The sequence below is a fragment of the Geotrypetes seraphini genome, chromosome 14 (genome assembly GCF_902459505.1).
Source record: "Geotrypetes seraphini chromosome 14, aGeoSer1.1, whole genome shotgun sequence".
Lineage (NCBI taxonomy): Eukaryota > Metazoa > Chordata > Amphibia > Gymnophiona > Dermophiidae > Geotrypetes > Geotrypetes seraphini.
Genome location: NC_047097.1, coordinates 5,695,486 through 5,713,146, shown reverse-complemented (window position 1 = coordinate 5,713,146; position 17,661 = coordinate 5,695,486). Strand labels below are relative to the sequence as shown.

At 43.0% G+C, this 17,661-nt stretch overlaps 1 protein-coding gene across 3 annotated transcripts in view; it reads left to right on the top strand.

Annotated features, from left to right (window-relative positions):
* The first annotated feature begins 2,492 nt into the window (after positions 1-2,492).
* SNX22 (sorting nexin 22) overlaps positions 2,493-17,661 on the top strand; it is an 85,623-nt gene continuing 70,454 nt past the window's right edge. For 2 of the 3 annotated variants that reach the window (XM_033919984.1, XM_033919983.1), the window contains exon 1: positions 2,493-2,833. In XM_033919984.1, the coding sequence (XP_033775875.1) occupies positions 2,771-2,833 (63 nt within the window). In that variant the 5' untranslated portion in view covers positions 2,493-2,770. The remainder of the gene's footprint in view (positions 2,834-17,661) is intronic. The other variant, XM_033919986.1, reaches the window with a different exon arrangement.

The window sequence follows — 17,661 nt, the reverse complement described above, 5'->3', positions numbered from 1 at the left end:
GTAGCTGGTATTTTGTTTTCCTGGCTGTCTGGAGGTGGGATGCTATGGAGGCAGACTTCATAAGTACAAATGAGTTGCCAGACTGGGTCAGTTGCCCTACTGGGTTATCCAGCCCAGTTTCCTGCTTCCAATAATATCACAAATACCTGTCAGAATCCCAAAGAGTAGCAAAATCCCATGCTACCAATCACAGGGATACACTGCTTCTATTCTATGCAAATCTCTTTCATGCATATTCATTGTGGATGTCTTAAAAACCTGACTGGCAAGGGGGTACTCCAGGACCGGGTTGAGAAACACTGGCCTAGTGGTTAGAGCAGCTGCCTTCGCACCCCGAGGTTGCGAGTTCAATTCCACACTGCAGCTCCTTGTGACTCTGGGCAAGTCACGTAACACTTCATTACCACAGGTACAAAGTAAGTCCTTTGATTGTGTAACCACACAGAAAAAGTAGTATACAAGTCCCATCCCCCTTTACCTGCAAATGCTTCCTAACCCAGTGGTTCCCAACCCTGTCCTGGAGGAACACCAGGCCAATTGGGTTTTCAGGCTAGCCCTAATGAATATGCATGAAGCAAATTTGCATGCCTATCACTTCCATCATATGCAAATCTCTCTCATGCATATTCATTAGGGCTAGCCTGAAAACCCGATTGGCCTGGTGTTCCTCCAGGACAGGGTTGGGAATCACTGTCCTAACCACACCAAGGACTCGGAGTGAAGTGCACAAAAAAGCACCGCTCACTTCAGATTGTTACTTCAACAATTCCCATTTACAGGAGCAGTTTGACCCGATATACGTACATGCAGGTACAGATTTAGGAAACTGGAGCCAAATTTTCATAAGTACTGTCATGTTATTTGGGCCTACCATCACTCCTCCTGTGGAAGGGTGTTATCCCTGGAACATTTAGGGCTCCTTTTACAAAGCCACGCTAGCGGTTTTAGCGCACGCACCGGATTAGCGCGTGCTATAACGCTGCACTAGCTGAAAATCTACCACCTGCTCAAAAGGAGGCGGTAGCGGCTAGCGTGCGCTATTCCGCCCGTTAAGGCCCTACGCGCGGCTTTGTAAAAGGAGCCCTTAATGCTGGGCTCCAGCCCTTGTGCATGCAAAAGGAGGGGGCAGAAACCGAGTACATGAAAACGCCCAGACTCCACACTGAACTTTCTTATGAGTTGCTGCAGGGTTGGTATTTCTGTACAGGTCAAACAGTGCCCAGACTTCAGAGTAAGAGAATAAAAAGGAAAAGAAATACTGAGGTGAGAGGTTTTTTTTGGGACTATCTTAATATATACTTTATCCAAAAGGAAATCTCAAATGAAAGGAGAGATCTGACTGCCCCTCATCTCTCTGATGACTTCCAAGAAGGGAATCGCCCTGCTTTAGCATTATTTTTGTGGTGCAGTGGTTTGCGTTACAGCCTCAGCACCCTGGGCTTGTGGGTTCAATTCAAATCCCACTCTGCTCCTAGTTCCCCTGGGCAAATCACTTAGTCCCCATTGCCCCATGTAGAGAGTGTGAGCTCACCAGGACAGATAGGGAAAAATGCTCGAGTACCTGAATATAAACAACTTAGGCTATGAGTCAGGGGTGTCCAATGTCGGTCCTCGAGGGCCGCAATCCAGTCGGGTTTTCAGGATTTCCCCAATGAATCTGCATGAGATCTATTTGCATGCACTGCTTTCAATGCCTATTCATTGGGGAAATCCAGAAAACCCGACTGGATTGCGGCCCTCGAGGACCGACATTGGACACCCCTGCTATAAGTGGTATAGAAATGGTAAAAATAAATAAATACCTAACCGCTGAGCAGACTTTAAGGTCCTTACGGTTCACTGGAACATGCCAGAAAGCAGAAGTTACTAGTCCAATAAGAGGATCGTTTGTTGACTACATAACAGGAAAAACTCTCCAAAATTAGGCTTTAATATATTAGTAAACGATCACGCAGAACTGCCTGAGCCTGTTAACCATTGGAAGGAAAGATAAACATGACCTTTGCTAGGGCGGGGCCACTCTCCTAAGACCTCAGCCCTAGGCTCTTAACCCTTTCAGGACCAAGGGACATATTTGTCCCATAACTTTAAAATCCTATAAATTTTGATTGGGATAGTCTACAGTTCTAAATTTGATATGTACGGATTCCATATGATACTGCCTTTATGTAAACAAACTGGTTCCGACATTCATTCATTAGCGTCGTTGCCAGATTGACGAGAAGATTCACTTGCCACACTGTCCATAAGCCAAAAGTGTGATTTTTTTAAAATAAAAATAATGATATTTCACAAAAAAAATCAATTTTTTGGCATCTGCAAGCCCTTTTTACCATAAAAATGTCGTCAAAACCACAAAAATTGGCCTACGATCCTTATGGTCCTGAAAGGGTTAAAACAACAGATCAAAAGGGGAGAAAGGGGGCGGAGTCCGTGGGGGGGGGGCGGAGGACTTCAACAGGTGGGTGTATCCCGCCGGATCTTCCCACTGACGTTAGCGCGCCAGAGCGGGAGGAGCGTGAAGGGTAGGCGCGGCTTGTAGGGAAGGGGGTGTGGTCGCCGAAACGAGAGAGTCGCTGGTGCCTCGCCGTCGGCTCCAATGAATGAATCAGCAGCTGTCCTGGGGTTTGCGCGAGCTCCTGTCACCCGATCCCTGCGCTGGCCGCCGACGGAAGGTGCACCAAGGTCCTCCCCCCCCCCCACCCCCTCCCCGGCTGAACAGGAGCTTTAGAGCGGCGGTGGCGCATTTCGGTCGTTGCACTTCTCAGTTATGATCGAGGTCTATATCCCGTCGGTGGGGCAAGAGGTCCTGCACGCGGAGAAAACGCACACGGTAAGGGGAGCAAAGTCTTTCCCTTCTTGCTCTTCTCGGCTTCCATGGCACTTGCTTTTCTTTTTCTTGACTGATTTGTTTGGGAATTCTGATAGAGTTGGGGTTGGGGAATATTTTTAGCTGCAAGGTGGTTGTTTTGTTTTTGGTTGGGGGGGGGAGGGGGAGAATCAAGTTTCAGTGCTACGGAAGATCATCGGAAACCGTTTTCATGTAGCATCTGGAAAGGAGAAATACATTTAGTGACCTCTCTGCCGTGATTGTGAATTTGCATTTGGAGTCCGTACACGTAGCTCTGAGTTTGCTTGTTAAGGGGTTTCTTCCTGGCTTGTGCTTTGGGGAAATTGTCTTTGGTAAAGTCCTGCTTTGCGGCAAACTCTTTCATTTAGAAACCAGGTCTGCATAATAAGCTATGGGAGGTACTGCAGTGTTAATTATTTAGTTGATGTGATTATAGTGACAAGCTAAAAAAAAAAGTTAGGGAGTCAAGAAAATAAAAAAAGCGAGTGAGTGATTTTATGTGGCAGAAAACGAATGCTAGATAAAATTAGCTATGGAATTAAAATGCCAGGTACCTGCATAACTAGCAGATTTGAGTCTTGTGTTGGTGACCCTAGGATCTGGCGGGGGGAGGGGGCTGGTGTGAAACATGCTAAAACTTTCCACTCTTGCAGTATTTTTAAACTACAATATTTAAAAAAAAAACACGTGAAAAGTCATGGGTTTGATTCTGTCTTCTTGTAGCCCTAATAATTTTAATTTGTCAGTGATTGGTGCTCTTGCCCTCGGTTTCTGACGTCTGTCAATCAAGGCATTTAGCAAAGGATGAAGCCACCTGCTGTGGGCATTCTTGACGAACTAGATATTTGGGGGCTGATGAAGTAATTTGTTTTAGAGCCATGCACTGTTTCATAACACATACCTAGAGAAAGATATTTTGTGTCTAATGCAGTAAGCAAATAGTATGCAAATACGTTGCATGCAAAAAAAAAAAAAAAAAAATTGTGTACAAGCATAAGAGAGCACACTGGAAGCATGCACATATGGGTGTGCTTGCAAAAGCTATATTTTGCACACATGCATGTGCTGGAATGCTTTTCTGTGCATCAGATTTATTGTTGGCATGTGAAAAAAATTATAGCTCCAGCCCTTTACTGCACCCTGTCCTCATTTTCTGAATTTTTTTTTTTAATCCTTGCATTTCAACAAATTAAAAAAAAATGTATGGGCGCTTCAAGCTCTCAGAAAGAAGCAGCAGCAGACATGAAATCCCATTAATGCCAGCCACAGGAAAAATGAGCTAAAGTTTTACTCCTCAGACTTTTGCTTTGGCATTAGAAAACTCTGTGGTAAGGGTTAGATATTTTACACACTTTGTGTCTGGATTTACTAGCTGGTACCTTTGTTACTATGGGATTTTAATGAGTCATGCACTGATATTTGTGTAGTGGCTTCGGCACAGGTTTCTCATGCACAAAGCTCTTTTCAGTATTGGGCAGTCATGGTAGCACAGAAAAATGTGCATAGATGTTGTACTAAGTTATGGACAAAGCTGCCTGCACTTATTACATCCCTCCCGTGGTGATTTAACACTAAATTCAATAAAGTTGTCGTCTTTATAGACACATGTTAAAATAGAGGGCAGTTTACAACCCACAACTTACTGGCCTAATAATATATTTATGACTAGCAGGACTAGTGGAAAGTTATTGGACTCCCTAGGCCAGTGTCTCTCAAACTTTTTTTTTTTTTTTAGCTCTGGCACACCAAACGGAGCAAATGGTTTTTCGTGGCACATTACAGCTAAAATTATAAATTTGCAAAACCAACCAAAAAATTAAATTTGAGTTATTTATTTCAAGTTCTTTAAGCTATATATATGGATAAGTGAACCTAAAGTAGATGGAATAGAATTGCTAATCAATGCGATGGATGTGCTTGTTTTTGAGTGCAAATTAACTCAAAACGCGGCTTGATAGTCAACAAGCATTTCGTTATCCACCATCTGCAGTTCTTCTCTTCGGGTCGTTATCTGCCGTCATCTACTATGTTACTATGCTCTCTTTTTTTTTTAAATTTAATTTCTTTCAGAGCTCAAAATCCAAGTTTGCAAACTTAAGGTCCAAATGGTAACAAAGCCTTGACTGCTTTGTTGCTCAAGTCAGGATAACTACTGCATTTAAAAAAAAATAAAAATTATTTGTCGTTGGATTTCAAGGATCGATCAAGTCAAAGAATGATGTCTTGGGCAGTTGTATCCTTACGCACATAGACGCTCATGACATTGACAGACTCATGCGTACATGGTGTACATGTCATCTATTCTAGTGTATACTTATGAAGGGAATTTTTAAAAACAAATTAAAATTCTGGACTCTCTCGTAGCACACCCGGAATCTCTTTTGGACACTGTGCCTTGGTACACAGTTTGAGAGACACTGTCCTAGGCGAACCTTCAGCCTTGTGCTTCTCTTAAGTTTTATGCTACTAAATATCCCTCCTCCTGTAAAATTACATAATTGAACATAATAGTTTTAAATATTAAGTTTACGGAACTTGATCTTTGTGTAAAACTAATCAAGCCGTTTATGCAGGCAAATGGGACTATTTTTGTTATCCCAGGACAAGCAGGCATGGTTATTCTGACGTGTGGATAACGCAGAGGCGGACGTTTCAAAGTATACTGCCACTTGAAAAACCTTCAGCACGCTCACACTGTGCATATGTTAGCTCTCCTACTTCCTCATGTGTCCCATGAGCCCTGCAGCTCCTTCTGCTTCCGTGGAGCCCAGAAGCCATACAGTGTGTGTGTTCTGTTTGAAGCTCATCTTTGTTGGGCCCATATTGGCGAAGGGAGACAGTGGGCAGCTGGCCTCTGGCATCAGTTCACAGCAGTGGTGGAGCCATCCCAGAAAGGACAAGAAGAGCCTGCTACCTCCCCCCACAGGCTCTATACTGGGCAGGCCAGTGCTTTTGCCCTCTACGGCTCCCTTTTTCATCTGGTGCACAGCTGAGGCATTGAAGGCCTCCTTCTGACATCCTGACGTTATACGTTAGACCAGCGTGGCTCCTGGAGCTTAATTAAGCACTGTGGAGTCATCATGCCAGGGAATTCTCATGCTCCACCATCATCATCAGCCTCACCAGGCCTGCCACCTTTGGGTGCACCACCTGAAGCCTCCTTTTGAACCACTTTCGTCTTTATCGCTCAAGCATCTTACCTGAAAAGTGACCTTCCTCGTATCCCTCACATCCGCACGCCGAGTCAGTGAATTCCAGGCACTCATGTTGGATCCTCCATATAGAGTGTCCTACTATGACAAGGTTGTCCTTTGTACCCACTCTAAATTACTCCCGAAGGTAGTCTCGGACTTTCTCCCAGTCTTCTTTCCCAAGCCACACACCCATCCTGAGGAAGTGGCGCTCCACACCTTGGATTGCAAGCAAGCTCTTGCTTACTATTTGGATCGCACCAAGCCTCACAGACTTCCACTCAATTCCAACAGACTGGGAGCTCCTGTCACTAAGAGGACCATCTCTACATGGCTTGCAGACTGTATCTCCTTCTGCTATGCCAGGGCTGGATTGCCACTTGGAGGCCATATCATAGTGCACAGAGTTCAGGCCAAGGCAACTACAATGGCTCATCTCCACTTTATTCCCATTGAGGATATCTGCAACCTGGTCCTCCATTCATACCTTCAGATCCCACCACTGCCTAGAGACCCATTCCAGGTGTGACGGTCATTTTGGCCAAGTTGTTTTGCACAATTTATTTAACTCCTAAAAGCCAATATCCCTCCAACCAGCTTGATCTCCCCAGGCTCATGGTCTTATCAGGAGGCATGATCCTGGCAGCTAGGGAGTCCTGCACTTGAGAATAACCCTGCCTGCTTGTCCTGGGATAAAGCACAGTTGCTTTTCTGTAACAGTTGTTATCCGAGGACAAGCAGGCAGTTATACTTGCAACTCTTCTGTCTCCCCTCATTTGCTTTTTTGCTCACTAATTGAACCTCAGGGCTCGTGGGACACAGGAGGAAGTAGGGGAGATGACGTGAGCGCACTGAGGATTCTTAAAGTGGCAGCGCACTTTGGAAAGTTCATACCGGGGCTCCGCAGGATAGCATCTCCCACAAGTGAGAATAACTGTCTGCTGTCCTCGGATAAACGCCTGTTGCAGAAAAGTAACTGTGCTTAAATTGCCCACCCTGCTCATAGGTAATTGTATGCCCTGATGGTTCTTTGAATTTATGTGGCTGTCAGGATCTGTTGTTTGTTGAGAATGCAGCTGCTCACTGCCACTATAGGCAGTTAGTATGCTAGAGCCAGCTTGTATCAGCTTGCGAGAGCTATTTAAATTTTTGTAAAGAATTTTGGGGAGCTGGTTATTTAAAGTAGCCCCCCCCCCCCCCCCCCCCCCGTGGCTACTTTAATAACCGATTTCCAAAATTTGGGCTTGGACCGCCTCCTGAACTTCCTTTTACTTTGCTGGTGGGGCATGCCGAGCCCCGCCAGCCAAATAGATGGCACCGCTCCCTGTTGTATGTTTCTGGTCCTGAGCAGCATGCTGCGTAAGAAGTTCTGGCAAGCTGCTCAGAGCCAGAACCAAGCAGCGGTCTGGTTGGCAGAGCTTGGCATACCTGCCTGCTTAGCATATCCACATGGGAGGGGAAAGGGGAAGGGAGGAATGCATTGCTACCCCCATGACACACAGTGAATATGTGATTAGAGACTGTTACATTTTTTTTATATATAATCTTTATTCATTTTTAAAACTCACAATAAGTGTACCATATAATACAATCATTGTATACTTTCACATCACTTAATTTATCATCAAATTCTAACTCGCATTAAATATCCCCCCTCCCTTATACCCAACAATTATTCATAAGCACAAGAAATCATAAAATATTCCCACCCTGGACGTGTATGAACAAAAGGGAAAAAAATTAATATTTATTCTATGCAATAATTTCAGTCTTTACAGTATCTTGTTAGTGGCTCCCAAATAACCTGAAATTTCTTAAAATTTCCTTGCTGCACGGCAATTATCCTTTCCATTTTAAATATGTGACACAAAGAGTTCCACCAAAAGCTATAATTCAGCCTATCCCAATTTTTCCAATTATTCGTAATCTGTTGTATGGCAACCCCTGTCATAATGAGTATAAGCTTATTATTATTAGAGGATATTTGGCTTTTAGCCTCATTGACATGCCAAACAATAAAGTGTCGTAGGATAATGCCACCGGATTATCTAACAAACTATTTGTTTGACCCCCATATTGATTTCCAAAAAGCAAGTATCAATGAACAATAGAATAACAAATTATCTAATGTCCCAGCTTCAAGATGACAGTGCCAGCATCTATTAGATTTAGAGCTATCTAACTTCTGTAAACGAACCGGGGTCCAAAACGCTCTATGTAACAGAAAAATCCAAGTTTGTTACATTAATATTTCAATCAATATTTATTCATTTAATCTATCCCTGGTTGATGTGCACAGTTCCATCCCCACTTGTACGATTTCTGCTGTTTTCTCCTGGGGTTTATTTCTTTGTTTTTTGGCTCTAAAAATTTACCAGCCCACCACTGACTATACTGAGGTAACCACCTAATTTCCCTAGTGATTAAGTGGGCTTTGGAGAGCTGTGCTTCCTTCATCTGGACAGTGCTGAACAGCTGGAATGCAAGGTATGCTATAGTTTGAGGAGGGTGGTCACAGTTTGATATGGCCTGCCCTTGGGTCAGGGAGGGAAGTAGCAGCAGCTGGAGGGAAGGAAGAACAAAGGATCAAAAAAGAAAAATATGAAAGAAAAAGGAAACATCTGCCCCCCCCCCCAAAAAAAAAAATATATATCGGACAAAAAACCAACATAAAAACATCAAACCCGAAAACAAAATTGAAAAGAAAATTAGGCTGTGTGATAAAAATCTCCTAGCTTTTGTCTAAGATGTATAAATGTGCACATTGTACACACTGATCTTGAAAGTGAAAGCAGAAGCCCTCTCCAAACCAAGACGTTAGGAGACGAGGTGCAGTGGAATGATTGAAGAGCAGAGGTGATGCTGTTCTGTTAGCTTTTCACATTGCTCTATTACTTTATCTCAATCCACAGACCCTCTGCAGTGGGCTAAGAAGTAGCAGTGGGCTAAGACCCAGGGGAGCCCATTCAAATCTCACTGCAGCTCCAGGTGATATTGGGCAAACTCATTTAATCCTCCATTGGCTTAGGTTCTTGCTGTTAGGAGCCATCGACTCATGCTCGAGTCCTAGCGACTTGATGAATTGTATATCTAAAAATAATTTGGTTTTGTGCTAGTCTGGAAAGGTCCTCCAGCGTCATCCCAATGGTTGTTTTCAATGTGTCCAGCCATCTAATTTCAGGTCACCATCTTCACCTGGTTCTTTCGATCTTCTCAAACATGAAGTCCTCCTCCAGTGATCTCTCTCTTCTGATGGTGTGCCCAAAATAAGACAGTCATAACTTCATCATTTGGGCTTCGAGTGACATAGCCGGTTTGATCTCTTACAGAATCGATTTGTTAGTTCTTCTGGTGGGCCACAGCATGCCTAAAACCCTTCTCTAGCACCAAAGCACTGGTTTTAAGAAAGGTTTGGACAAGTTCCTGGAGGAAAAGTCCATAGTCTGTTATTGAGAAAGACAAGGGGGAAGCCACTGCTTGCCCTGTATCGGTAGCAAGGAATATTGCTACATCTTGGGTTTGGGCCAGGTACTAGTAACCTGGATTGGCCACTGGGCTTGCTGGACCATTGGTCTGACCCAGTAAGGCTTTTCTTATGTTCTTTCTGTCTTGTTTCCATAGTGTCCAGCTTTCGCATCCGTAACTGACCACTGAGAAAATGAGTGCGTGGACAAGTCTGATCTTCGTTTGGAGTGTTGCCTCCTTGCCTCTGAATACTTTGTTGAGAGCCTTCATTGAAGAGCGATCAAGTGCTATTCTGCGGAGTATTTCCTCCTTGCTAGTTGCTTCTTTGTTTACAAAAGAGCCCAGGAGATTGAAATCCTTTACAACTTCTACACTTATCGCCTTCAAGCTCAAAAATCTTGATTTTCCATGATCTTCTTCTTGTTTATGTTCAGTTGTAATCCCATGTTATGAATTTTGACTTTGACTTTTCTCAGTAGATACAACCTAATGAGCACTTCAAGCTCAAAATCTTCATTATTTTCCATGTTAATGATCTTCGTCTTGTTTATGTTCAGTTCTAATCCCATGTTATGACTTTTGGCTTTGACTTTTCTCAGTAGATACAACATGTCTTCTTTGCTGCTGGTGATGAGCATTGTATCATCTGCATAGCGCAGGTTGTTTATATTTTGGCCACCAACTTTGCCTCAGGTACAAACTTAGATTGTTAGACCTCAGGGGCCAGGAAAAATACCCACTGTACCTGAATTTACACTGCTCTGATAGCTTTCAGGCTTGCAGGCATAAGAACATACTCGTAAGAATGGTCCATCTAACTCGGTATCCTGCTTTCTTCCGTATGCTGTGCTTCCACCGCTGTTCTCACTTCTCTTGTGGAACATGGTGCTGGAGCTGGTCTCCTTTCCTTTGACTATCGGTATGTGATGTGATTTGATTTTCTTTTCCTTTTTCTCCTATTCTGATCTGGATTTTATCTCAAAACCACTTACCTATCTTTTGGACACTAGTACTGCATTTGTTTTCTTCAGTAGTGTTGATTCTGTTCTCTTTCATTCTGGGTTTCCCCTCACACACACACACTTTTCCTCCAACCCTATCCATTAATTCCTCAACCATGCAATTATCTGCCCCATTCACCAAACTCCTCCCTTGATCTTTCTACCTCCGTTTCCCACTATCCTCCCTTTTTTCCCTTTCTCTTGAGCCTGCTGTTTTTATCTCTAGAACCTTAATGTTCTTTTGTCCTCTGAATGAATTTCTTTGTCTGGTTTTGAGCCCCTCTGCTCCACAAAATCTGTTCTCTTGCACCTTTGCAGCCATTTCTGTTCTTTTATGCTCTTCTACCATCCTCAGCTCTCTCAACTTTGGGATTCTGTGGACTAATCTATTAAAGATTCTTCCTTTCTAACTATACGCTTAAGAGGATAGTTTTCAAAGCTATTTCCATAGGTAAAAGCAATGGCTTTTAGAAAGCCAAAAAAAAATGGGCATTTTAAAAATTAAAAAAAAAAAACATTTCCCAAACTATGTGCTGGAAAATTTGTTCACATACAGCTTTATGCCTGTCAATTTGGTGACGGGTCAAAAGCGCGCAGGGCTTAATCACGCCAAAGAAAAAACGTATTTTAAAGGGCTCTGACGGGGGCGTGGGGGGAGAACCCCCCACTCTATTTAATAGGGATCGTGCTGCCTCATGCTGCCATGTTTGGGGGGGGCGTGGGAGGTGTAACCCCCCACATTATACTAAAAACTTAACTTTTTTCCCTGTTTTTTAGGGAAAAAGTTAAGTTTCCAGTATAATGAGGGGGGTTACAACCCCCCAAACCCCCCACAACGCCAGCGTGATCTCTATTAAGTAAAGTGGGGGGGTTCCCCACCAACAACCCCCGTCGGAGCCCTTTAAAATACGGTTTTTCTTTGGCGCGATTAAGTCCTGCGCTCGGTTGTCGGCGCGCCTTTGTCCTCGCGCGCTTTAGACTATGAACCGTTAATTTGCCCCAGGTTGAAGCGGCTTCTGCAGATGGAGTTGGGATGGGATTTGCACTTACACATGTACTTCTTGTATGAAAAGTTACTGCATACCAAATAGCAAGTAGAATTGAGTTTGCCCAGATTTCCTGGGGTAATTTTCAAAGTGAAAGGCCATGCATATACTCCTGCCTTGAAAGTCCAGCAGAGTTTGAAGAGTGAAAAAGATACATATCACAAACGCAAGCTGTAATGAAGTTGCCCCCCCCCCCCCCCTACACGTCTCAGCTACTGATTGCGACTGTTCAAATTCAGCAATCATGGCTAGCACAGCGAAGGAGGAGGATGCAGCCTGGACTATTATTTCTAGAGTGCTACCAGACATACGCAGCGCTGTACATAGTCACAAAGGAGACGGTCCCTGCTCTAATGAGCTCACAATCAAGACAGATACACAGCTGTTTTCGTCCTCTGCTGGGGTTGAAGAGTGCTAGAAGAAGGGGGGTATGCAGAACTTTGCTGTGTGGGGGGCAGGGGTGAGGGCAGATAAAAGGGACAAACCAGAGGAGTGCTGCGAGAGGGAGGTGTGCTAAAAGTGTGGGAGGGATAGAAAGAAGGAGCAAAGGCAGGTACATAAGAATAGCCTTCCTGGGTCAGACCAATGGTCCATCAAGCCCAGTAGCCCGTTCTCACGGTGGCCAATCCAGGTCCCTAGTATTTGGCCAAAACCCAAGATGGGGGAGGGGGGCAATTTTATTGTATAAGGTATTGATTACATGATAGAAAAGTGTGGGAGAAAAGAGCATATTATTTGTACCATTGATGATTATTAAGTGATATTTGTTTGGACATATTATCACATTTATTGTAAGTTTGAAAATGAATAAAGAATTTATTAAAAAAAAAGAAAATTTTTTTTTCCATGAAATGGGTAATTAGTCAGTGAGGTCCATTCTGGTGACTTAAAAATGATTAGCAGCTTCCTCAAGGATCAGTGCTAGCTCAGTCCTCTTTAGTCTAGGAAGTGAAGTCAGAGGGAAAGCCAACACTGGCGTGAGCAGCAGTGAAGATTTAAAGAGGTACGGGGTGGGGGTGGGGGAAGAGAGAGTGCAAGTATGGTTTGCGGGGAGCTGCCACTGCCCTGGGCACCTCCTACCCTCACTACACCACTGCATGGCTAGTTAGTACATACAAGTAATACCACTTAGTAATATAACACTTGCTAATCTTGTAAACTGACTACCACTAATAAGTAATACCCTGTGGCACCACCTATTCTGGCAGAGTACATACAATGATACAAGTTATGAGTTATGAGATAGTTATGAGTATCGGTTAGTCAGTTAGTTTGAGAGGGTCATTGTGTCTTCACACACTTTTGAGGGAAACAAATTCTGCCTAAAACCAGTTTGTACCTGTATGATATGTGCCAGGTGTTTTACATAGGACACATCCCAATTATTTAAATAATTTCTACGTGCCAGTCTCTGTTTCTGTACAGTCCTCCCTTCTTTATGCCAGCAGTGACCTTCAGTGAGAAACACTGAATGCCATCCTCTTTACTCCCTCACATTCCTTGTCTGAAACACTGTCTGACTGCACAATTCAAAGCAGTAGAAAACCTAGGTCTATGACTTCCTTCAACACACTCCCATAACGCAGGGTCTGTCCTTGGGAGGCAGATTTCTCTTTAGGGTCCTTGAGCATCTCCAGGTTCTCCCAGTGAAATCAACACATGACTCTAAATATGGTTCCCAAATCACAGTGGTTTTACTGGCATTCAGCTTATAATCTAAACAGAACAATTACACAGTTCAACCATAAAAGTTCCTTACGCAGATCAGAAACATGACTCGCATTCAACCACCACTCTTCTGGTATATTATCTTAGATCAGGGAATCTTAACCAGTGGTTCCTGCATCCCCAAGTGGTGCAGGAAGAGGTCAAACAGAGAGCATAGAAGGTTCTTGAAATCTGAGGCAATTTTGCTGAAACTTTCTAGACAGAGTGAAGGCAGTTGTTAGGACAATTATTGGTAATATAGCTGTGTGCCACTATAATTTTAGTATCAATTGCGGTTTTAATGTAAGACATTGGGAATTTATGTTGGTTATTTAAGTCGATGTCCCTTATATTCTTATATTGATAAATAAGATTACTTCAGGGCCTCAGATTTGCCATTATGGTGCCAGAGATTTCTATGGTCACCATTTCACTTTGGCTTATGGCTTCCTCACTAGCCCCATCATACTTTTTTTTCATGTTTTTTTATATATAAAGTGCTCAGTGCAGTATCAAAAATTTAAATATGTTATTTCTTAGTATAAAAATCTTGCAGTAATTCAACAACTTATCTTAGATCTTTCCTGTTAGTAACATCGGGAAGGGACCTGTCATTCGACATGTTTCGCCCTCAAGCTGTATCAAGAACAGTTCCCCCCTTTTCAAATTTTCTCGCCCCATTTAAGAGTTCTAAATAAAAGGGGGAACTGTTCTTGATACAGCTTGAGGGCGAAACATGTCGAATGACAGGTCCCTTCCCGATGTTACTAACAGGAAAGATCTAAGATAAGTTGTTGAATTACTGCAAGATTTTTATACTAAGAAATAACATATTTAAATTTTTGATACTGCACTGAGCACTTTATATATAAAAAACATGAAAAAAAGTATGATGGGGCTAGTGAGGAAGCCATAAGCCAAAGTGAAATGGTGACCATAGAAATCTCTGGCACCATAATGGCAAATCTGAGGCCCTGAAGTAATCTTATTTATCAATATAAGAATATAAGGGACATTGGGAATTTATGATTGTAATTTTAGTAGCATGTTAGCAGTTAACACTGTTGGTGGCTAACGGTGACATAAGGAGCTGTCAGAAGTCACGAGTGGACAAAATGGTTTAGGAAAGGATTGCAAGGGTTTCATTGATCAGTTAAGAGAACATGGGGACCAAAAAATATTAAGAACCTGGTCTTAAGCTTTGGAGTAGAGCAGTGTCTCGCAAACTTTCTGACTGGCGGCACACTAAATCCTGTGCCCCGGCCAGAAGGCACCCGGAAGTGCGCGGACATCCTGCATATGCATGACAGCATCACATCGATGTCCGCGAATGCACGGAAGCCCATCTGGCTGTGATCCAGGAGTTGGAGAGGGAGAAGGAGAGATGCCGGCTAGGAGGAGAGTCATCTGCATTGGCTGACTTCCTACAGGATGCAAGAGGCACGTCCTGTAAGCAGGCAGCTGACATGGACGACTCTCTTCCTCGCCATTGTGTTGCGGCACACCAGAAATCTCAGGAGGCATACACTGGAGTAGAGGAAGGAAAAGTTGGCTGCTGGGGATAAGTTTTCACTTCTACTTCTATTGGTGTACTAGCTGAGGTAGTGTTTGGTCCTTAGTGCATAGCCTCGGCTCTTTTCATTGCCTTTTTTTTTTAGGTCCCTGAGTCAGCTTGGACAAGATCCATAAGGAAAGATCAAAGATTACATTTTCAATTCCTTGAAGATGGCACAGTAGCTTCTTCTGTCCTTTCACGCTCCTCTGGGAAGCTGTGTGGCCAGTGTTTGTGCAGTGGGGCTGGCAGTGTGCCACTAATTAAAGCCCTGTTCTAGTGTCACGATTTGTGCTGGCTAACACGGCTGCATAGATGAAGGTAGAACAGATGCACATACTGTCCCCCTTAAAGCTGCTTCTGTCTCCTCGTCCTATGGTGCTGGGCTGAAGTGTGAGAGCTTCCACCTCCTCTACCGATCCTTGGGTCTGCTGGCCTGGTGTTAGGGAAGGGCTGCACTGCTGCCTGTAGGGAGGTGAAGGGGTCTGGAAAGGCAGCTTCGCTGATGGTTGGGAGCCAAAAGGGAGGAAAGGTGAATACTGCTGGGGAGGGAGTACAAAAGGGAGGGGGGTCAGAGGAAGGGAAGGTGGAGCAAAGTAGAATCAAAGGAATTTTTGAGTAGAGTGTGGGGGATGTTATATGGGGTAAAAGGGATGGAGCTAGATTAAATGTGTCGCAGCCTTAAAAGGCACCAAGTCTTAGTGTACGCTTGCTTGAGAAATGAGGCAACCATATCAGATACACCGTTTTAATTAGCAACTTGTATCTCTGGCAAATGAAATGATAGAAAGATGTGGTTTGTTGCATTTGAATCGGCCTCTTCTTGATTACTTTGTCAGCTGAATAACTCAGTTTCTAAGACTTGGTCCCTTTTTCTTGGATTACAACACAAATTTGTTTCACCTCCTCAACCATTCAAAACAGCGTTCGACTGCTGCTCCTAGTAGAGAGAAAGAATAGCCTAATGGTCAGTGCCGCGGCCTGAGAACTGGGTTTGATTCCTTCTGCAAGTCACAAGAGAAGCTCTCATTCCTACTTTGTTTCCCCCCCAGTTAGAGGTTGTAAACTGAAAAAACACCATGAACACCTTCTTTCACATCAAGCAGCATTGTGGGGTAAAGACCTAGATCAACTGCTTTTGCCCACTACTTATGAGGCATTCAGAAAACGTCTACAAACTCAACTGTTCCTAAAGTATCTAGACAACTGACCCACTCATCTTCTTTCTCCTCCATAGTGATTCCTCTGTCCTATTAATCTCTTTCTCCTCAACGCATTTCCGGTCCTATTAACTCTCCTCTTTCCCCCTCTTAAATTCAATCAATTTGTACCTCGCTTAATCTATTGTAAACTGCATAGAACTTAACGGTATTGCGGTATATAAATTGTTATTATTATTATTATTAACCCTCCATTACCCCAGGTACAAAATAAGTACCTGTATATAAAATGTAAACCGCTCTGACTGTAACCACAGAAAGATGGTAAATCATATCCCTTCCCCTTTCCCCAATGATCCCAATAATGTCTGTCCCCTCAAGTACCTATAAAAACACCGAGGGAAATGTTAAAAATATATTTCCTAGAAATTTTGTTGATTCCAGCGACATCAAGTCTCCCTTTCTCCTTAGTCACAAAAAATATTACAAGACCAGAAAACTAATGATCAAAATCCCAAAGTAGATTTATTAGACATTTCAACCATATTAGAGAGATCTGATAAAGAAGTTGCTAAACCATCTACTTTAGTAGCTTCAGTTGACCTTCTACCTGATAAGAACATAAGAATAGCCTTACTGGGTCAGACCAATGGTCCATCAAGCCAGTGGCCTGTTCTCATAGTGGCCAATCGAGGTCGCTAATACCTGGCCAAAACCCAAGGAGTAGCAATATTCCATGCTACCAATACAGGGCAAGCAGTGTCTTCCCCCTTGTCTTTCTAAATAACAGACTATGGACTTTTCCTCCAGGAACTTGTCCAAACCTTTCTTAAAACCATCTACTCTATCCATTCTTACCACATCCTCTGGATAATGAAGATGTTCTTCCAAAATAGACACACAGAATTTTTGGGTTTAAAAATTCAGATTTTCCCAGATGTTTTGCTGTAGACTCAGAAGCGAAGACAATTCTTGATCTTAAAACCTGGAGTTTTGCTTATAGGGGGTGCCTTTTATTTAAGATACCCTTGTAAATGTGTAGTTAAATATAAATCCCTGAAATACGTATTTTTTTTAAATATTTCACACTTAACTGCATTTCTGTCCCTAAAGCGTCTTGAAGGGGTTTGAAGATTTTGAACTCCTAGAAATTAAATTCTGGCTCAGATGTTGGAACCTAGTTTTCCTAAAATTTTTGTAAGTTTGTTTTTCTTCGTTCTAGCAATCAAGGGTCTCAATTATTATGTGGCCTTGAGATAGATTAGCCTATGTATTTTCTTTCTAGCTACAGTGTATATGTTCTTAGCTAATATTTTCTTTTCTGTACAAGATTAATTCTTGATACTGTATGTTTAAAAATGATAATAAAAAAAAGAATGTCAACAAAATAACGCTCTTGACAATTTAGCAGAATGGGACCAAAACAGGCACAGAGAAAACAAAAACCCCACAGTGAGAAGGCACATAACATTTAAGATGGGTTAGAGTGAATTGGGGGTTCAAGAAAATTAAGCAACCCTCCACCTGCTTTCTGTACCCCTGTTCCTGATATGCCACTTAGTGATTTCAGATGCGTATGAAAGTAAACCATATATCTTTCTTAATAGTTGTGATGTGTACTGCCAGCTAATACTTGTTGCCATGGGACAGAGGCACCCTTTGGTTAAGCTGCAGAATCCATCTTTTGA